The sequence below is a fragment of the Hydra vulgaris genome, chromosome 10 (assembly GCF_038396675.1).
Source record: "Hydra vulgaris chromosome 10, alternate assembly HydraT2T_AEP".
Lineage (NCBI taxonomy): Eukaryota > Metazoa > Cnidaria > Hydrozoa > Anthoathecata > Hydridae > Hydra > Hydra vulgaris.
Window position 1 is genome coordinate 38,630,013 of NC_088929.1, and position 22,559 is coordinate 38,652,571.

General features: G+C 27.6%; 3 protein-coding genes across 7 annotated transcripts; all 3 read left to right on the plus strand.

The window, feature by feature from the left end:
- Positions 1–2,098: 2,098 nt before the first annotated feature.
- On the plus strand, positions 2,099–2,695 carry LOC136086326 (uncharacterized). Its single transcript, XM_065808620.1, has one exon. It carries the CDS (start codon positions 2,099–2,101, stop codon positions 2,693–2,695), a length of 597 nt encoding a protein of 198 aa, XP_065664692.1.
- A 50-nt stretch (positions 2,696–2,745) lies between these two features.
- Positions 2,746–17,904, plus strand: LOC136086327 (uncharacterized). The gene is made up of 6 exons (XM_065808621.1): positions 2,746–3,319; positions 3,393–3,657; positions 6,046–6,441; positions 9,648–9,857; positions 11,170–12,071; positions 17,372–17,904. The coding sequence occupies exons 1-6, from the start codon at positions 2,746–2,748 to the stop codon at positions 17,902–17,904; spliced, it is 2,880 nt and encodes a 959-aa protein (XP_065664693.1).
- A 1,382-nt stretch (positions 17,905–19,286) lies between these two features.
- On the plus strand, positions 19,287–22,142 carry LOC136085945 (uncharacterized). Of its 5 annotated transcripts, none has more exons than XM_065807962.1 (4): positions 19,287–19,652; positions 19,943–21,414; positions 21,669–21,702; positions 21,821–22,142. In XM_065807962.1, exon 2 carries the CDS (start codon positions 20,194–20,196, stop codon positions 21,196–21,198), a length of 1,005 nt encoding a protein of 334 aa, XP_065664034.1. In that variant the 5' UTR covers positions 19,287–19,652; positions 19,943–20,193; the 3' UTR covers positions 21,199–21,414; positions 21,669–21,702; positions 21,821–22,142. The 5 variants fall into 5 exon arrangements, with proteins under 5 accessions (XP_065664034.1, XP_065664035.1, XP_065664031.1 ...); XM_065807963.1 differs by having other exon boundaries at positions 21,824–22,142; XM_065807959.1 differs by having other exon boundaries at positions 19,943–21,702.
- The last annotated feature ends 417 nt before the right edge of the window (positions 22,143–22,559 follow it).

Below are 22,559 nucleotides of genomic sequence, written 5' to 3' on the forward strand. Positions count from 1 at the left end.
TGATATGCACTATAATTTATTTTATTTGAAACCAGAAAATTATATCAACAATAGCCTTTTTGACGATATAAAAATTGAAACAACGTTTTAAAATTTATTTCGTGTAATTTTCTCAAATAATAAAGAATTATGAGATTATGAATTAAATTCCTTCATAATTCATACTCGATGAGATTGCTTGGAATAATTCTACGAAAGCCTTTTTAAGCGCACATCATTTCTTTTTAGGCGCACATCGTTCCTTTCTAAGCGCACATCATTCCTTTTTAAGTTTTTTTTAAGTGTATTTTTTTAGGTGTACATTTCATTTTAAGGGCACATCTTTCCTGTGCATCATTGTAAAATTCGTACCTTAAATGCCTATAGGTCCTATAGTGTGGAGATAAGGACCGAGCGTGCCAATATTATAAGCGTAAATCTTAAATCTTACTCCGTAAGCGCATCGTTCTTCATATACTTTAATTATTTGATGTTATATATTTTTATTTATAAATCACATATTAAAAATAAATTTATAAAATGATAAAAAAGTCAACCGTAAACCTAAAGATATTGTAAAATACAAACCGTAAAGCTAACCTTACCAAACCGTAAACCTAACCCACACCTTCAATTGATTCATAAACAACCCTTTGCATGCTTGTTAGTCGATTCTTGCACTTTTCAGTTAGTAAAAAAGTTGCTTAAAAGACCATTTTTTTATGCTTTTATTTAAGTTAAATTATTTTCATTTACTTTTTTAAACTTGGGGAACAAACTTTAATTTGATATAGTCTATTCCAGCGGGCATTTGTTTTTAAAAGTTACGTTCTCAATGTATTTTAAATGTCTTATAAACGTCTTCTAAATATTCTTACGCAAAAAACCTTTGAAAGACGTTTAAAAAACATTTAAAAGACATTTAGAACGTAACTTTTAATTTATCATTGGGGCGATAGGGCTATTCACATCCAATGGATCTGCCCCTGATTATTTGGTTAATTTAAAAATCAATGCGGTCAGACCTACTAATACTAATAGCGGTAAGCCAAATGGAAATCTAATGCAGCTCCTTCAACGAAAATGCATTTGACCCGACTGCAAATACGATTCAGTTATACCTACTAACGCAAAATGTTTCCCCCTCTGCAAATCCAAACAATTGGGCCAAGTAAATAGCAAAGATAACTGTTAAACAAGTTAAATATAACTAACAAAAAATTTATAGTGATATAATAAGTGAAAGCTGTAACAACTAAGAAACAGATGCGGAGTACAATAACACAAGATATTTTACTATGCTATCAGTTTAAAAAATATATAGTTTCTTTATAATTTCGCTACATGATTTAATAGATTTTTGAATTAGTTGATTAAGTCAGCTTCAATGATGTCGTTTGCCAAGATATTCCATGGATTAATTATTCTGTTTTTTATATAAAGTGAATTTAGTTATTTGTGAATTTATAATTCACAAGTAATAAAGCACATTTTAAAAAAAAGATTAGCAATTCCGCTGTATCACTTATCGTTGGATTCTTCAAGGAGGCCCATTATTTGTACAATAATATTAGGAAAAATTATCTAAAAAAACATCATATGATAAAAAATATTAGCGAGCGTTTGTACCAGGGTCTCAAAAAACATTTTTGTTTAAGGAAACCTGAAAGATTTACTTGACACATAAAATATAATATAACATATATGTACATATATATATATACATATATATATACATATATATATATATCTATATCTATATATATATATATATATATATATATATATATATATATATATATATATATATATATATATATATATATATATATATATATTTATTTTTCAAATCATTCATTTATTTATTTTTCAAATCTTGTCGATAATGAGTTCAAAACTTAACACTGAAGTCTCAATAAAATTAGTTCGTGAAATATTTCAAGAAATGTTGCAAAAACAATAAAAAGATATTTTAGCGTTAATAAGTGCAAATTTAAAACTGGCTAACGATCGAATTGATTGATTGCTAAAAGAAATTAATACATTAAAGAATTCTTGTGAAGTTTTAAAAAAGGAAAACGAAAACCGAAATAACGATCTTAAAAAAACAAACAAGCAGATGATAAAGTATGAAAAAATACCAAAAGACATTGAAGAAAGTCTAACGTTCTATCAGGATAGCCATGATAAAAATGTCAGCAAGTTGGAAAAAAAATTGATAAATGATAAAAAAGTCAGTGATGTGGAAAAAAAAATATGGTCAAATGCAACCATAGGGGAGAATGAAAAAAATAGATTTAGACAACTAGAAGATCGTCAAAGGAGAAACAATCTTCGAATCGAAGGAGTCAAAGAAAATGATAACGAAAACTGGGATGATACGGAAGTAAAAATAATAAACCTTCTTGAAAATAACCTCAATGTAAAAGATGTAATCATAGAAAGAGCGCACAGAACTGGTATTATCGATATTAAAAAGCCTAGAACAATTCTAATTAAGTTACTAAATTATAAAGACAAAGTAAAGATTTTAAAAAACTCCAACAAACTAAAAGGTTCTGAAATTTATATTAACGAGGCTTTTTCGCTAGAAACTACTATAATAAGAAAGAAACTTCTTGAAGAAAGCAAAACGCATAGGATAAACGGTAAATATTCTGTTGTTATATATGATAAGCTCATTGTTAAAGAATTTAGAAAAAAAAAATCATGTTAAATGATTTTATTTTTTAGTTAAATTTATATTGATTTATTTTTTTATTTAAAATGGCTGATAATATTGTTTTATCAAACATATATTTTAATTCACAGAAAAAGCCAATAATTTTAAACAACTATTTGGATCCCGATTATAATTTTTTTAACGATAGTCAAGTAATTAAAAATACTAGCCCGATATACTATAACCCAAATTCAAAAATTATTGATAAAGGAATGGAAGATAATTCGTTTTCAATGCTTCACATTAATATTAGAAGTATTCAAAAAAATTTTGAGTCATTGAAACAATTTTTTCATAAAATTGACATTAGATTTCAGGTAACTTGTCTCAGCGAGACATGGTGTAACGATGTAAGCATTGAAAATAATTTCAATTGTCAATTACCTAATTATAAAGTAATTCATCAAGTTAGAGCATTAAATAAGGAAGGTGGAGGTTTGTGCATATACATAAAAAATTCAATTTTATTCAAAAGGAAACCACAGTTAAGTTCAACCACTAATGATTATGAATCTTTATGTGTTGAAATTATTAATAAAACTTTAAGAAATACCGTCATCCATGCTTTATATAGACCGCCCTCAGGAAGTATTAAGGCATTTGAAAATCACATTAAAAGTATAATTAAAAAAAAAATCATCTTTAAATAAATTGGTTTATATTGTTGGTGACATTAATCTTAATATATTAGAATACGACAAAAATAAAAACATTAAGAACTTCTTTAACACAATTTTTCAAAATAGTTATATTCCCCTAATCAATAAACCAACGCAAGTAACTAGAGAAAGTGCAACATCTTTAGATCAAATTATTACAAATGATTTCGTAAATATTAAAATAAGGACAAGTATATTTAAATCTGACATTTCTGATCACTTCCCTATTTTTATTCTATCGCAAAAATGCATCGACTATAATGTTCTTAGTGATAGAAAAAAATTAATTACAACACGGTTAGTTAACGACGCTTCCATCAAAAATTTTCATAAACTTCTTACTGGTGTCAACTGGGACACCCTACAACTAAATCTAAATGCCGATAAAGCATATGATAAAGCAATCCCGGAAGTTACTAAAGTTATCAAAACAAAAACACTTTTAAACCCCAGGATCACGAGGGGCATTCTTAAATCCTCAAAAAAAAAAACAACGTTTATATAACAAGTTTCTTAAAAAAAAAACTCTTAAAAATAAAACTAATTACAAAACCTATAAACGGCTATATGAATCAGTTTTAAAACGCTCAAAGAAACATTACTATTCGGAACAATTATTTAAACACAAAAATGATTCGAAAAAAACATGGCAAATTATAAAGGAGGTAATCGGTAAAAAACGTTTATACGGTAATTTACTTCCGAAAAATCTTAAAGTTAATAACAATTGTATTTTAAATAAATCCTTAGTGGCCGAAACACTTAATCAGTTTTTTGTAAATATAGGTCCTATTTTATCATCAAATATAGCAACTTCTAAAATACACTTTAAGTCTTACGTAACCTCAAACAATATTAGTGTTATGTCTAATCCTAAACTTATGGAAAATGAATTATTAGACGCAGTCTCTTTGTTAAAGCCCAAAAAAAGTGTAGATTTCGATTCTATAAGTAGTAATGTCGTTATTAAATCAATAAAATACATCACAATTCCATTATTACATATTTTTAATTTATCTTTAAAACATGGTGTTTATCCAGAAAACCTAAAAATTGCAAAATCATTCCAATTTTAAAATCAGGCGATCCTTCTGAAGTTGCAAATTATCGTCCAATCTCAATTCTTTATTGTTTTTCTAAAATATTAGAGCGAGTTATGTATAATAGGCTTTATTCTTTTTTAAATGTAAATAATATTCTTTACCATAAACAATTTGGATTCAAATCTGGCCATTCCATCGATCATGCAATCATTCACCTTGTTCAAGGCATATTTAAATCGTTTGATGAAGGCAAGTATACCCTTGGTCTTTTTATCGATTTAAGTAAAGCTTTCGATACAGTCAATCATCAAATCCTTCTATCGAAACTCAAAAGTTATGGTATAAAAAATACTAACTTGTCCTGGTTCGAGAGTTATTTGACTAATAGGAAGCAGTATATAGTTTATGATGAAGGAAAAACTAATTATGAGACAATTACATGTGGTGTTCCTCAAGGATCAATTTTAGGGCCACTTCTATTTCTTGTTTATATAAACGATTTAAATAAATTTTCTAACATTTTAAATACAATTTTATTTGCAGATGATACCAGCTTGTTTTATTCCAATAAAGATATCAATATATTATTCCAAACATTAAACAAAGAACTAGACAAACTAACCCAGTGGTTTAAATCAAACAAGTTATCTTTAAATATTACTAAAACAAAGTACACTTTATTCCATCGCCTACATAAAAAATCAGATATTCCCTTAGAACTTCCGGACCTTTTTATTGACAATCAATCAAACAAAAACAGGCTATAAGGATAGTTTCAAACGTAGATCGCTTCTCTCACACACAAACACTATTTAATGAACTCAATATCCTAAATGTATATAAACTAAACCTCTATCAAGTTCTTATTTTCTTATTTAAAAATATCTATATAAATGAAGATTTTTGCGCTGAGACAGTGCAAATTAGGAAGAATCTACGAGAACAGATGAAAATCGAACGAGCGGCAGGAAAGTTTGCAACCATCTCGTATGATAAGCTGATCATACGCGATTGGGCTTCAAAGAAAAGTAATAATTTAATATCCTAGTATTTTAATTTTTTAATATCTTATTTTCGTGATTACGAAATTGTTTTATTATTTTTTCTTTTCAAAATGGATGACAACTTTTTATTTAATTTTAATAAGGAAAATAGCAGCTTTGATGACTATTTCAATAAAAAAAACATTGTAAGTGAATACTATTCAGTCCGTGAATCTACTCAATTTTTTAGTAAAAAAGTAAATAATTTTTCAATTTTAAATCTAAACATTCGAAGTATTAATAAAAACTTTGATAATCTAAAACTATTATTGCATGATCTAAACCACGATTTTAAAATAATTAGTGTCACGGAAACGTGGTTAAAAAGCAATGAAAAAAATTGTAATTATGAATTAAATAACTACGTATCAATTCACCAACCTCGTAAAACCCACGTTGGTGGCGGTGTAAGTATTTTTATTCACAAATCTATTAACTTTATATTGCGTAATAACGTCAATATTAATGATACAGATTGTGAGTCGTTGTGCATCGAAATAACAAATAAAGCAATCAAAAATATTATCATTAATTCTATTTATAGAAAGCCAGGTGGAAATTTTAAAATATTTAAATCTTATTTAAAAAATTTTTTTAAGCAACACCAACATAACCAAGAAACACGTTTACTTAACTGGTGACTACAATATAAACTTGTTAAATCATTCTTCAAATGTAAATGTTCAATATTTTTTAAATACCTTAACTCAACATGATATAATTCCAAAAATAAGCAAATCAACCAGAATAACTAACACTTCATCAACATTACTTGATAATATATTTACTAATAATATTCATAATTGCCTCCTAGAATCTGGTATAATCAAAACTGACATAACAGATCATTTCCCAATATTCTTAATTACAAATAATATAACTGATAATTATTCTGCTTTAAAATCTACAATCCAAATGCGACAGATCAATGAAAACTCCTTGTTGCACTTTCGAAATCGCTTGATTGGGACCTTATATCACAACAATCACAAGAGGCAAATAAGGCGTATGATCTTTTTTTGGCGCAGTTTTGTAAATATTACGATTTGGCATTTCCACTAAAAAAAATAGTTATAAATTCAAAATCACTTTTAAGCCCTTGGATGACCAAAGGTTTACTTAAATCATCTAAGAGAAAACAAAAACTTTATGAAAAATATCTAAAACATAAATCATTCACAAATGAAATAAATTACAAAAATTATAAAAGTTTATTTGAAATAACAAAGAAACACTCTAAAAGAATTTATTATGCTAAGATGCTAAAAAAAAACACAAGGAAACACTCAAAAAACTTGGAATGTGATTAACCAGATAATTGGTAAAAAAAGAAGTTCTAACAATAATTTACCACAAAAACTCATAATTGATGGGGAAATGATCAGTAATAAAGAAACCATCGTTGAAAAGCTTAACGACTATTTCCTTGAAGTTGGCCCAAATTTAGCAAGTAAAATCCCAAAAAACACCACAAACTTCAAATCCTATATAAAACCAACTAATATATCTATGAAAGAAGTTAGTTTAAATATAACTGAGGTGCGTAATGCGTACAATAGTCTGAAAAATAATAAATCCGCTGGCATTGATCAAATTAGCGTGAACGTAGTTAAAGCAATCTTCGATATCATAGAACCATCTTTGTTTCATATTTTTAACCTTTCAATACAATCCGGTATTGTACCGGAGAAATTAAAAATTGCTAAAATATCACCTATTTTTAAAACTGGCGATAACACAATTATGTCAAATTATAGACCTATTTCTGTCTTACCATGCTTTTCAAAATTGTTAGAACGTATTATGTATGATAGGCTTAAAAAATATTTAACCAAAAACAAAATACTGTATAATAAACAATTTGGATTCAAAAAAAAACATTCAACGGATCATGCAGTAATCGATTTAATAAATTATATATCCGATGGGTTCAATAATGATTGTTATACACTAGGAGTTTTTATTGATCTGTCAAAAGCATTTGACACAGTTGACCATGACATACTTATAGAAAAACTAGAACTCTATGGAGTATTAAACAATAACCTACTCTGGTTTAAAAATTACCTGTCAAACAGGAAACAATACATAGTGTATAAAGAAAATGAAACAGGAAACAAAGTTATAACTTGTGGTGTTCCCCAGGGATCCATCCTAGGACCACTATTATTCTTGTTGTACATTAACGATTTATATTTAGCTTCAAAGACTTTAAATCTTATTTAGTTTGCTGACGACTCTAATCTTTTTTACTCAAATAAAAATATAAAAGATCTTTTTAAAATATTTAATGAAGAACTAATAAAAGTTAATGATTGGATTATTTGTAATAAACTTTCATTAAATGTACTGAAAACTAAATTTTTGTTGTTTCATAAACCTAGTAAGAGTGATCACCTCCCTCTAAAATTACCCAATCTCTTTATGAATAATTCAGTTATTAAAAGAGAATCAAATGTAAACTTCCTGGGAATAATATTAGATGAAAATATATCATGGAAATCTCATATTAAATCTATTGAAAATAAAATTTCCAAAAATATTTCTGTTCTATATAGAGTTAAACCATTTCTTAATATCAAGTCTTTAAAAATTATATATTTTTCATTTATCCATAGTTGTCTATCCTATTGCAATATTGCATGGGGAAGTAGCAACTATGGAAAGCTTAAAAAAATTTATAGTAAACAAAAAATTACATGCAAAATTATTTTTGGCGTTAAGAGAACTGCTCATGGAGAGCCTTTCTTAATGGAACTTAATGCACTCAATGTTTATAAACTTAATATATATCAAGTTATGCTGTTCATGTTTAAATCTAAACATGGTTTGTCGCCTAATATATTTAATTCTTACTTTACTAAAATTTCTCATAAGTACCCCACAAATTTTTCAAATGATAATTTTGTAGTTCCAAGATTCTATTTCAAACTCAGTTCATTCCAAATTCAATATCGTGGAGCATCTCTATGGAATGAATTTTTTCAAAAAATTCATTCTATCTCTATGGAATGAATTTTTTGAAAAAATTCATTCCATAGAGATGCTCCACGATATTGAATTTGGAATGAACTGAGTTTGAAATAGAATCTTGGAACTACAAAATTATAATTTGAAAAATTTGTGGGGTACTTATGAGAAATTTTAGTAAAGTTTGAAATAGAATCTTGGAAGATTCCAAGATTCTATTTCAAACTCAGTTCATTCCAAATTTAATATCGTGGAGCATCTCTATGGAATGAATTTTTTCAAAAAATTAATAAAAATAACATTCTTCAAAACATATCTTTTGAACAATTCAAAATAGGATGTAAACGTTTCTTATTAGGAAAAAATTTCGATCTAAAATATTTATTTTAAAATTTGATTATAAAATAATAAAAAAATATATAAACTGAATAGGTTTTCATCTACTTTTTTTGTTTGTTTTTTTTGTGAAAAAGTCATAACTTATTTTTTTTTTGATCTTCTTACTTTTATTTTTCATTTAAATATGTTGTTATTGAAAACTTATGCTATTTTAATATCTTATTATAAGTTTTATAATATCTGTGTAGAAATATATATATATATATATATATATATATATATATATATATATATATATATATATATATATATATATATATATATATATATATATATATATATATACTTTTATGTTTAAAGTTTTTAAATTGTAATATTAACTGACGGTTTCAATGTTAACGGGGCTCGGTGATAAGACAGTATGTCTTCTTCTTGCTCCGGCCATTTATTATATATGTAAACGATTTTTCTCATTGTAAATACGGCAAAATAAAATTAAAAAAAAAAAAAAAAAAAAGACATGCATTATAACCTAGTTCCACTTTTGAAAAAAGAACCTTCAAATATTATCTTGCATGTTGGAACAAATAATTGTACAAATGATTCGTCTGAATCTGCTTTGGCAAAATTAAAAGATCTTGTTTCCTTCATTTCAAAATCTAACCCTTCATGTTCAATAATTTTATCTACACCAATTCGTCGTTTCGATAATGCTAAAGCTCAATTAACGTCGCTACACTGAGCTGAAAAATTAAAACTAACTAAATTTAATATTATTGATAACTCTAATTTGTCTTATGAACACCTCGGGCTACGTGGTCTTCACCTAAACACACGAGGATCAGGTAGACTTGCCATGAACTTTATTGCATATCTAAAGTCTATTTGATAGACATTCCCCTATAGATTCTTATCACCAATCTACCTTACCAAGTACTATTGAAGAAATTAGTCTCAATTCTGATTTGGATAAACTAAGGGCCAAATATCCCAAAAATATCAGTTTAGCGTTTTTAAATATTAATTCAATTCGTAATAAATTTTCAGATATTGTTACCTATATAAATAAAACTGTTGATATACTTATATTAGGTGAAACCAAGTTAGATGAATCCTTTCCAATAAATCAATTTTATATCCAGGTTATAAAACGCCTTATCGGCTTGATATCTCTCAACATAGTGGAGGTCTTCTTGTATACATAAATGAAAATATCATTTCTAAAAGATAAGCTAAAAAGGAATTCCCCAGAGACATTCAAATTATCACTTTTGAAATTAAATTAAGAATGCGGAAATGGCTCATAATAGCCACTTATAAACCCCCTAATCAGAATTGTGACTATTTCTTCAATCACCTTAAAGGAGTGCTTGACTTTTATTTGCAATCATATCTTGATTTTATTCTAATAGGAGACTTTAATATACAACCTTCAGAAAAAAAAATGAAAGAATTCCTTCAACTTTATCAATGTATTAATTTAATTAAACAACCGACTTGTTTTAAATCGGTCAATAACCCTTCCTGTATAGACCTTATCCTTACTAACAGAAAGCTGAACTTCCAACATTCAAATTTGGTACGGGTGTAAGTGATCATCACCATTTAATATACACCATGCTAAGATCCACTTTTTGTAAGTTACCACCTAAAAAACTTATTCATAGATCGTTCAAAAATTTCTCAAGTGAGATTTTTGCAAAAATACTCCGTTTCAACTTAAAATCTTGTTATGATATTAGTATTTTTAATGAGATATTCAGCAATTTGCTTAATATTCATGCCCCTCTTAAATCAAAAATCTTAAGAGGTAACAATAAACCTTTTATAACTAAAGACTTACGAAAAGCAATTATGCTCCGCTCTTCATTATATAAAAAATTTTTAGTTGATAAATCAGATTTTTCAGCTCTAATGTACAAAAAACAAAGGAATTTGGTGGTTAAGCTTAACCGAAAAAAGAGAAGAAGTACTTTGAGCAAATCAATACACATTTGACTTTAAATACATCTCTCTGGAAGCTAACTAAGCCTTTCTTTTCGGACAAATCTACAAATTCTAACGAGCGTATCACTTTGACTGAAAATGGCAACATTATCTCAGACAGTTCTTTGTTGACTAATATTTTTAATAAATATTTCATAAATGTTGCATTGCCATCAAGTATGGCCGACCATATCAAATGGTCTTTTTCTCCTTGCACTTCAGACCCAGTTGAGTCAGCTATAAAAAAGTATGTTGACCATCCTAGTATAAGAAACATTAAAAATAAATTCAAAACGAATGCACATAATTTCAAGTTTCATTGTATTACACCTGATGATATTACAAAAATTATAGGGTCTATGAATGAAAAAAAAAACAAGTGGTGAAATACCAACTTTTATGTTAAAATCTTACTTAATATACTTTAGGGATAGTCTTACAGATTGTATCAATAATAGCATCTTAGATGGAACATTCCCGTCATTTCTAAAAATAGCGGATGTTTTACCGTGTCTTAAAAAAAATGACCCAACAGATAAGGCTAACTATCGCCGTATAAGTATCCTACCCGCTCTCTCCAAAGTTTTTGAAATGATCGTTTATGAACAGATTTTGTTGTTTATGGAGCCAAAATTTGACAAACTTTTGTGTGGTTTTTGTAGAGGTTATAGTACTCAGCATACACTTATTTTTTTACTTAATAAGTGGCATGAATGCATTAATAATGGAGGTATTGTTGGAACATTATTAATGGATCTATCTAAAGCGTATGATTTTATTCCGCATGACCTACTTATTGCTAAATTAGAAGCGTATGGTTTCTCTAAAGAAAGTCTTAAATTTTTTATATTGTATATTAGTGGTCGTAAACAAAGGGTAAGGATAGGACCTTCTGTTTCTAATTGGGTTGATATTTTGTCGGGAGTGCCTCAAGGTTCCATTCTTGGCCCCATCCTCTTTAATATCTTTATAAATGATATATTCTTCTTTTTTAAAGATACTGAATTGTGCAACTTTGCAGATGATAATACGCTGTATGCCTGTGATTACAGCTTAGAAAAGGTTATTTTTCGATTGCAAAAAGAAGCAACTAATACCATTGCCTGGTTTAAGTTTAACTCGATGGTTGCCAACCCTGATAAATTCCAGTTACTTTTAGTTGGTTTAAAAAACACAAAAAATCAATACCTAAAAAATACAACTGTTTTTGCCTCTGATAGGGTGAAACTACTTGGTGTTACAATTGATAAGAATCTAAATTTTGGCGAACACATTAAATACTTATGCAGTAAAGCTAATGGCAAATGTTTTGCTCTTTCACGCATAAGAAGTTTTTTATCCCGTAATAAAGCTACATTGTTGATTAACGCCTTCATAATGTCAAATTTTTCTTATTGTCCCCTAATATGGATGTTTTGTTATATATGTTATATAAATACTATGACAACCTTATAAATAAAATTCATAAAAAAGCTCTTTGTATTGTCCATAAAAGGTTTGACTTATCTCTTGATGAATTGTTAAGTTTTGATAATAGTTCGAGGATCCACTTAAAAAATTTGCGCTTTCTTATGATAGAAGTTTTTAAATCAATTGTCTAAATCCGCAATTTATGAAAGATTTATTCAATTCAAAATAACTTCCTTTTAAACTTCGATGTAGCAAAAAAATGATTCTACCTTCAAATTGCTCCAAATATAATGATACATGTTGTACTATATTTAGAGCCATATCGTTATTGAACACTCTAGATAACAAGACCATGTCCTCTAAAAGTTCTGAGGTGTTCAAAAAACATATTAAAAATTGGTATGCAAAAAATTGTTATTATAAAATCTGTCGTTTTCAATTACTATTTTTATTTATCCTGACATTATAATACAATATTTACTCATTTTTCTGTAACGAAACGGTTGTAATTTGAATTTGAATATTTTTAATGTTATTTGTAATTTATATTATAATTTTGTAAATTGTAGTTTGTTTTTAAATACTTTTTAAAAGATTAATCGAAAATTTACTATATATATGTGGACATATATATAGTCAATTTATTAATTTTTTTTGATTTATTTATTATTTATTGTTTTTAACGATTTTCATGTGAGTGTGTATTGTCTATAATTGTTAAATGTGTTGATTTTAATTAGTTTATTCTTGTTAAAACTATTGTTACCATCAACAAAAAATAAAGTTTTTAAATTAAATTAAATATAAAATCATATCTTCTTATTTTTCAAACCAATTCTTAAATGTTATTTTTGTCATTTAATATTTTGATAAATTTTGTTTCTTTTATTTTACAAAGCAATTGTAATATCTTATTTTTTGAAAAACTATAAATTTTAAACGATATGCGATATATTTAAATTTTCTTTTATAATATATATCAGAGATATATAAATTGAAACAATATTTTATTGTCAAACTATATTTTGTCTAGAAATGACGCATTTTTTGGGGCTTAATGATAAGACTAAATTTGTCTTCTTCTAGCCCCGGTCATGTAATTATTTTTTTATAAGTTACGACTGTAAATTTTTTTTTATCGGCAAAGTGTAAATAAACAAAAAAACGATGAATAACAACAACATGGACCTTCCGCTATAATATACTTAGTCGGTTTCGAAGTGGCCTCCTCCCGCGGCGATACATAAGCCCAAACGCGTCTTGAAATTTTCAGCGATGGGCTTCTGGCGACAATCGATCCCATTCCCGGCGCAGCGATTGCTTCAGCGACTCCAAACTTATGTGGCGTGTAGCACAGGCCCTGGCCTCCAAAATCGACCACACGCTGTTTTCCATCGGGTTGAGACCCGGCGAGTAGGGCGGCCATTCAGAAAACGCCATGAAGTCCGGAAATTGGATCGACGCCAGTATTGAGTTGTTTTCGCCTTGTGAGCAGGGGCAGAGTCCTGTTGGAACGTCCAATTCACATTGCCGAAGTGCTGTTGGGCCCACGGAAGTACCGCAGTCTTGAGAATGTCGCGTCGGTAGACTTCTTGGTTGATTTTGACTCCTTGATCCACGAAAACGAGGGGGGACTTACCGCTAGCGCAGATTGCGCCCCAGACCATGACGGACTGCGGATTTTGGCGGTGTTCGACAATGGCCGACGTGCCGGGAGCCTCAGCGGACCAGTTCCTGTCGTTGTGGTGGTTGTGCTCCTGCTCGACGGTGAACAGCTTCTCGTCCGTGAACAAGATGCGCTCCCATCGATGAGCATCGGCCCGACGCTTGAGTTGGCGACATCTCTGGAACCGCACACGTTTGTTTTCATCGGTGAGTTGAACTTTTTAGAACTTGTAAGGCATGAGGTTGAGCTCCCTTTTTGCCATTTGTCGCACCGATTCACGTTTCATTCTGGTTCGCATAGAGACCCTCAAATTTCTCTTGACTCGCTTCCTGATGATCTGGCGGTTGGCGGACGTGTTGAAGGTGCGTCTTCTACCACTACCTGGACGGCAACCATCGTGGCCGAGTTCCTTCAAACGATTGACGGCCTTGGACAGTTTGCTTAGGCATATTAAGCAACCGAACAATATCAAATTGACGCATTCCTTTACGAAACAACTCCAAAATTGCACTACGTTTATTTGACATTCTAAAAATATAATATATTTTAGAGATATCAAACTAAGAACATATATATACTAAACATAAAAACATGGAGAATCCGAAAGCCAATAAAATTAATTGGATACCGTAAAAAACTTTATTATCTGGACATATTAAATTTTGTCTCCGTTTTTTCTGGTCACCCTGCATATATATATATATATATATATATATATATATATATATATATATATATATATATATATATATTATATATATATATATATATATATATATATATATATATATATATATATATATATATATATATGAGAGAGAGACAGATTTATATATATATATATATATATATATATGAGAGAGATTTATATATATATATATATATATATATAAATATATATATATATATATATATATATATATATATACACACACATATATATATATACACACATATATATATACACACATATATATATAAACACACACATATATATATACATATATATATATATATATATATATATATAAACACAAATATATATAAAAACACAAATATATATATACAAACACACACACATATATATATATATATATATATATATATATATATATATATATATATATATGAGAGAGAGAGACAGATTTTTCTCTACTTTTAGTTTTTCCTGATATCTAAAATGTTTTTCCTACATACAACTTTAAGTAGTAACCAGACTAGTCTATGGATAGACTTACAACACAGACATAGACAATTCTGTATGTTGTAATGGAAACAACAAATGTTTAATTTTTTGTCCTTGTTGTGTCTATCAAATTTTTGATGGTGTCCTAAGATTGCTCAGTTAAAAAATAATTTTCACTTCATAAGTCTACAAAGCATAAATTTTTGTCTATTTGGTGTCTATGATTTTGTCTAAATTTACTTGATTTCATAAAACCAGAAATCTTTCATTACCGTATTATTTGAAGATTGTTATGTAGTAAATTTATAATATTAAAAAAATATTGAAATGACATCAAAACTCCAAATGACGATCATTGCCCATGATTAATTATTGTTTAAAACTTGCGTACATATTCATCAATAAAATGAAAGTAAAAAACATTTTTCTTTTTCACTATTGTTTTATTCACAAACCTAAATAAATTTTAACACCTATTGGAATCTTCTACTTACTAATCCACATTTTATAAAGGACAACTCCTTGATCACATATTTTTAGAATAATTTTATTGAAGGTGATAAAGATTTTAGTGACTAAGGAAAATTTTTTAAATGATAAACTTTTTTGAAGTAATCCCAAACTGGAGAGGGCATTTTAAAAATAAATTTTCACGCACATTCACTGAGAATTGAAAAACAACTGAACTGAGTAATTAATGAACTTCAATTGAGCACAAAATAGTCCATTTTGAGGTTTTTAAATAGACATTAACTTTTTAATCAACAGCACACGCTGGACAAAAAATTAAAAAATGAACTTCTGTTAGAAAAATTGTATTTTTAATTTTGTGCTCGTTTTCAGTTTTTGAAACGATGCTGCAGTGAAAATTTAATTACTCGTTATAAGTCCAAATTATATATTAAATAGATCTTCTATACCTCATTAAAAAATCGAGATTGTTCATTTAGTGTCCGTTTTTAAAATGATTGTCTAGAAAGACAAACATTTTTTATAGACAATTCATTTTTGATAGTTGTAATTAAAATTGTTGCAATTAGTGCTTTGTCGAAGTCTATTTTTGTCCTTTTATAATAAGTCCATTAGAGATTGTCTGGTTGCTAACTTTTAGTTTATATTTTGTGTATATTTTTGTAATATATTTGATTTTTAGCTTTTAATAAAATTAAGAAACCTACAAGCTAATAGCTTGACACATAAAATATAATTATTAATTGTATATAATATAATTAATTGTATGTAATTTAAATTATATATATATATATATATATATATATATATATATATATATATATATATATATATATATATATATATATATATATATATATATATAAAATTTAATGAAAATCACAATATTTTTTATTCTTGACATGTTTCGTAGTCATACTACATTTTCAAAAGATTTAATTTACAATTAAAACTCTGGTAAATAAATTTAAACCTGGAGACAATACAGAGAAAAAATTAACGGACAAATAAACTTGTTACAAACCAATTTAATATTATATTACAAATTATGACAAAAAAAACTTCCTAATATTAAAATATTAATAATAATAATAATATAGTAAGTTAGATAGATAAATTTATAATATGATGAGATGTTTGTTTATTTAAAGAAGAATTTTCCCATTTAATATGAAGTGCTTCTTTTATTTTTAATTTGTTAATGGTAGAGGCAGTATCTAAAATCTGAAAGCAATCATAATTAGTTAGTGTTTTACAATTAATGGATGAATTTAAATGTTTAAAAATATGCGATTGCTTGTCTTTCGTAAAGTGCTCATTTATCCGTGTTGTCAAATGTCTGGAGGTTTCTCCAATATAACTGGCGTTACAGCTAGCACAAGAAAATTTGTAGACAACGTTAGATTTAGGCATCTTAGGAAGTGGATCTTTAATGCAAAAATTGTTTTTTAATTTATCGGTTGTGAATATAAATTTGATTATTACATTTTTACAATACTTTTTAATAATTTTATCAATTTTAGTTTAAGTGAAGTTTGAGTAAAATCTAATAAAAGGAAGCTTAAAATATCTTATATTAGTATTATCAACAGTATTTATAACAGGTGGATTAATTTTCTTTTCAACATATAATTTAATTTTTTGCGGAAATTGATTATTTTTTAAAACTAAAGAAAGATTTTTTATATCCTTATCAAATCCAAACCACGTGTTGTTAATTTTATATGTTCGATCAATCAAGCAACGTATAAGACCAGTTTTGTAACATGAAGGGACAAAACTAAAGAAATTTTGAAAAAGACCCGTGTATGTTTTTTTGTGATAAACTGATGTAGAGAGTGAATTAGACTATATAAATTCTCTTAATAATATTATAAGTGATAAAATAAATTTAAAGAATTAAAAGATGATCCAACTATAAAAAGAGAAGTATCTTTACAAGGGTATTTTAGAAAACTTAAAAAACTTAAATGTTTTGAAAAAGACTTTTACAATAAAATTTATCCTGTTGGTTCACAAACAGCAAGAATTTATACTCTACCTAAGATGCACAAACTTAGTAAAGATTCTTCTCTACCATCTTTTCGACCCATTATTTCAACGATTGGTACATATAATTATAAACTTGCTAAACATCTTTCAGATTTATTAACTCCATATTTACCAAAACATTTTACCACTTTTGACTCATTTTCATTCGTTGAAGATTTAAAACAAGTTGAGGTAACTAACAAATTTATAGTTTCTTTTGATGTTGAAAACTTATTTACTAACATTCCACCTAATGAAACTATAAATATAGCAACAGAATTGTTTTTTAAAGATGAAACTCGCTCAAAATATTTTCTAAAACTCATTTCAAAAAATTACTTCAAATTTCAACGTCAGGTTCTCATTCCTTATTTAATGGAAAATTTTATGATCAATTAGATGGCGTTGCAATGGGTTCTCCTTCAGCACCAATTTTAGCTAATATGTTTATCGGTTTTCATGAACAAACGTGGGTTAATAATTGCTCACCCTACATACCGATTTTTTATAAACGTTATGTGGATGACATAATAGCAATTTTTAATTCAGAGTTTGAAGCGCAAGAATTCTTTAAACATCTCAATAGACAACACAAAAACTTAAGATTTACTATGGAAAAAGAAAAAGACAACCAAATTCCATTTTTGGATGTTCTTATTAATAAGTCTAATTCACTCTCTACATCAGTTTATCACAAAAAAACATACACAGGTCTTTTACAAAATTTCTTTAGTTTTGTCCCTTCATGTTACAAAACTGGTCTTATACGTTGCTTGATTGATTGGACATATAAAATTAACAACACGTGGTTTAGATTTGATAAGGATATAAAAAATCTTTCTTTAGTTAATACAAATTATATACTTAAAATAACTAATATAAGATATTTTAAGCTTTCTTTTATTGGATTTTACTCAAACTTCATTGAAACTAAAATTGGTAAAATTATTAAAAAGTATTGTAAAAATGTAATAATCAAATTTATATTCACAACCGATAAATTAAAAAACAATTTTTGCATAAAAGATCCACTTCCTAAGATGCTTAAATCTAACGTTGTCTACAAATTTTCTTGTGCTAGCTGTAACGCCAGTTATATTGGAGAAACCTCCAGACATTTGACAACACGGATAAATGAGCACCTTACGAGTGACAAGCAATCGCATATTTTTAAACATTTAAATTCATCCATTAATTGTAAAACACTAACTAATTATGATTGCTTTCAGATTTTAGATACTGCCTCTACCATTAACAAATTAAAAATAAAAGAAGCACTTCATATTAAATGGGAAAATTCTTCTTTAAATAAACAAACATCTCATTATATTATAAATTTATCTATCTAACTTACTATATTATTATTAATATTTTAATATTAGGAAGTTTATTTTGTCATAATTTGTAATATAATTTTTAATTGGTTTGTAACAAGTTTATTTGTCCGTTAATTTTTTCTCTGTATTGTCTTCAGGTTTAAATTTATTTACCAGAGTTTTAATTGTAAATTAAATCTTTTGAAAATGTAGTATGACTACGAAACATGTCAAGAATAAAAATATTGTGATTTTTATTAAATTTTTTACAAATTTATTACTAATGCGATGTTCGAAATATATATATATATATATATATATATATATATATATATATATATATATATATATATATATATATATATATATAATATATATATATATATATATATATATATATAATATTTAAGTGACATCTTTAACAGTATGTGTAATAATCTTATAAGCATTAAAACATCATATCCTTGCGGCGAAGCTGACGTCACATTAACTAACTATTCGGCTACCATTATGGTATGGGGGCAAACATTGCGCTTGAAAATGGTGAAAGGATGCTGTGTTTTTGATTGTTCAACCAATGTTAAAAGTCATCCGAACTTGAGTTTTTATATTTTGCCTGCTGATCCAAAGAGAAGAAGATTGTGGCTTAATGCTATATGTAGAATTGATTTATCTTGCAAAAACAAACTTTGAATTTTGAAAAGCATATTGACTATGTTCCATCAGTGAGTTCGTTAGGTGTTAAAAAAAGTATAGTGGAATCATCCCACCGACAAAACCGATTGTTGTCACGAAATGAAAGGAGAATAAATAGATTGAACAGTTCTCTTGGTATATAATTTATCTTGTTGTTTAAAATGTTTTTGCAAAAACTGTTTATGTTGCAATTTATTTTTGTTATGTATTAAAACTAAGCATTTATAAATTATATGTTTATTGCTTCTTTTTTTTAGATAAAATAATGTTAAATAGCTTTTAGAGCACAAATTTTATTATTATGAAATATCAAATTTATTTTCACAACTTTTTCTTGCTAAAAAAATAGTTGAATCAGAACATTTTTTTTTTTAATGTCTGTATTTGTATTTACTATATACCTGAAACATGCAAATATTTTTTAGAATATCGTGTACAAAAGAGTCTTGACAATAACTCTCAGGTTGATGAAGTCAGTGAACAAATAAATACTGACAATGCATTGACTGGAGTGGAGGATGTTAGTGTCTTGAACCAACACGAAACAACAACTGAATTTAGCGAAGACATTGATTTTAATTTGATTAGAGAAGAAATTGATTCACCAAAACAGAGTGCACAAATAAATTCAACAACATCAATTGAGAATCTAGAAAGAGATGCAATATACGTAGAAATGAATAATTTACGTGAAGAAACATATAATCTTCGTTTAGAAGTGTCAGATTTGAAATTAAAGCCAAGTTCTCCATTTAGTTATGCAAACATTAGCATGTATAAAGAAAAATGTGTAACATTAACGGGTTTAGAGTTTGATGTTTTGGAAAAACTTTTACTATATTTAATTGCAAAAGTTAGCGATGGGAGAAATTCAAAGGAAGAAATGTATAATCAAATCATGGTATGTATAATTAAATTAAGACATAATTACACCTTTGAAATGATTGCTTTTATATGCAACATTGCAAAACAAACAGCCATAAATTATTTTTGGAAGTGGATAGATATTATGTATTTAAAGTTAAATTGCTTAATCAAAATGCAAAAACGAGATCACTTGTTTGACACTATTCCTGCAGTTTTCAAAGCTAAGTTCCCAAGATTAACATCAATAATTGATTGTTTTGAGATTTTTGTTGAATCCCCATCCTCTTTAATGTCAAGAGCACAATTATACAGCCAATACAAAAAACATTGTACTATCAAAGTATTTATTTCCTGTACTCCACTTGGTGCTATTTCTTTTGTATCCAAATGCTGGGGTGGAAGAACCAGTGATGTCCATATTGTCAGAGAATCACAATTTCACACATTGAAGTATCACATGCCTGGTGATCAAATTTTAGCTGATCGCGGCTTTATTCTAAAAGAGGATTTTGCTGTTGGGAGCAGTACTGAATTAATTACTCCTGCTTTCACAAGAGGAAAGTCACAGTTATCAGCAAAAGAAGTTGAAGATTCAAGAAAAATATCATCAGTTAGGATCCACATAGAGAGAGTTATTGGACTTATGAAAAATAGATTTACCATTTTAAAAGGAATCATACCATTACGAACCATTAAGAGTATTAAAGACGAAGCAGTTTCAGCTGATTTAGCGAGTTTCGACAAGATTGTGACTGTGTGTGCAGCATTGACAAATTTAGGTGAAAGCATTGTTTTTAAACCACCATCAGAATGATGGTAGTTTAGAAACAATGCAGTGTTGACTAACCGGTAAGTGGTTATGTGTATATTTGTGTTTTGTGTCGACCTCTGGCGCGGTGTTGGCTCACTCGTAAGTCATTATGTGTGTTTGTGTTCTGTGTCGACCTCTGGCGCGGTGTTGACTCACTCGTAAGTCAATATATGTGTGTTTGTGTTCTGTTTCGACCTCTGGCGCGGTGTTGACTCACTCGTAAGTCATTATGTGTATAATTTTGTTTTGTATTATTGTTATAATTTTGTTTTGTGTTATTTGTATGTGTGTTATTGTTGTGATGTTTTGTGTTGATAGACAACTTGGCTTACCTTCTCGTTGGTGTCTATTGTTACAAATGATTATTAGATAGTTTCTTTACTGAAACTCACTACTTCTAATCATTTACTAAAAGCCAAGAAACATGTTTTAAACTAAAACATATTTTTAATGTTGTCATTTTTAATCTTTAGGGTTGTTCTTAGGTCACAAAAACAATCTCACAAAGTAAGTTTCTTCTTTATTATTTATTTGGTCACATTTTTAATTTTTCACATTAACATAATACATAAGACATTAATGTATAATTAATGTTTTCAGCATAAATTGGTTGCATTTTCTTTAGTAGAGTTTCTGCTGTTGTCACTGGTTTTGGAGAGCACCTTCGTGAATGAAGTTAAAAAGTCTTTAATGTTAAGCATTTTCTAAAAGCCAAGACAAAGCCAAGTCGTTAATCCTCATACCATTTGCTAAAAACTTTATAAATATTGTTACAATGTTATAGTTCAAATTGTTATAATTAGTAATTTTGATCATTTCATTATTATACTGTGAAAAATATTTTTTATTTATAACATTTATTCCACATATATTTAAAATATGCGGAAAAGATATTACTCTGTGGAAAATTTTAAGCAAAATATAGAATTTTTAAATATGATTAGAAATCAATATGTAGTATTTTTGTTAATATTTATTGACTAGTCTGTAAACTGTGCAATAATTTCAAAATGATTAATTAATTGAATTCCGTGATTCCTTTATTCATATTTGCACAGATTAATTGTAATATAACGCGAAATTTCGTTCTAAAGAGTCAAGTAAAATCTCTTCAGCCTGTAAAATAGATTGTTCTGTCTAATCCCGACAGATTTAAAAATGAAATCTTATATTAAAATTTCTTTTTTACATATTTAGTTACATATTATAATCGTTGTTAGAATGTAAAGTAAATGTTGCGTTTGAAGTTGTTGTCATTAGGCAAATAAACAGTCATCGCCTGTCCCTTGAGGTTTTTTTTCGGACTTTCGAATACAAGCGCCGTGTAATTTATGTATCACTTATTGACATAGGTATTTTATATT

Coding starts and splice junctions, on each gene's coding strand:
- LOC136086326 (XM_065808620.1), top strand. CDS start 2,099: ATGATAAAGTATGAAAAAATACCAAAAGACATTGAAGAAAGTCTAACG.
- LOC136086327 (XM_065808621.1), top strand. CDS start 2,746: ATGGCTGATAATATTGTTTTATCAAACATATATTTTAATTCACAGAAA. Junction 3,320..3,392: donor ATTTGAAAATCACATTAAAA/GTATAATTAAAA, acceptor TTAATATATTAG/AATACGACAAAAATAAAAAC. Junction 6,442..9,647: donor TATCACAACAATCACAAGAG/GCAAATAAGGCG, acceptor TCTATTTGATAG/ACATTCCCCTATAGATTCTT.
- LOC136085945 (XM_065807959.1), top strand. CDS start 20,194: ATGAATAATTTACGTGAAGAAACATATAATCTTCGTTTAGAAGTGTCA.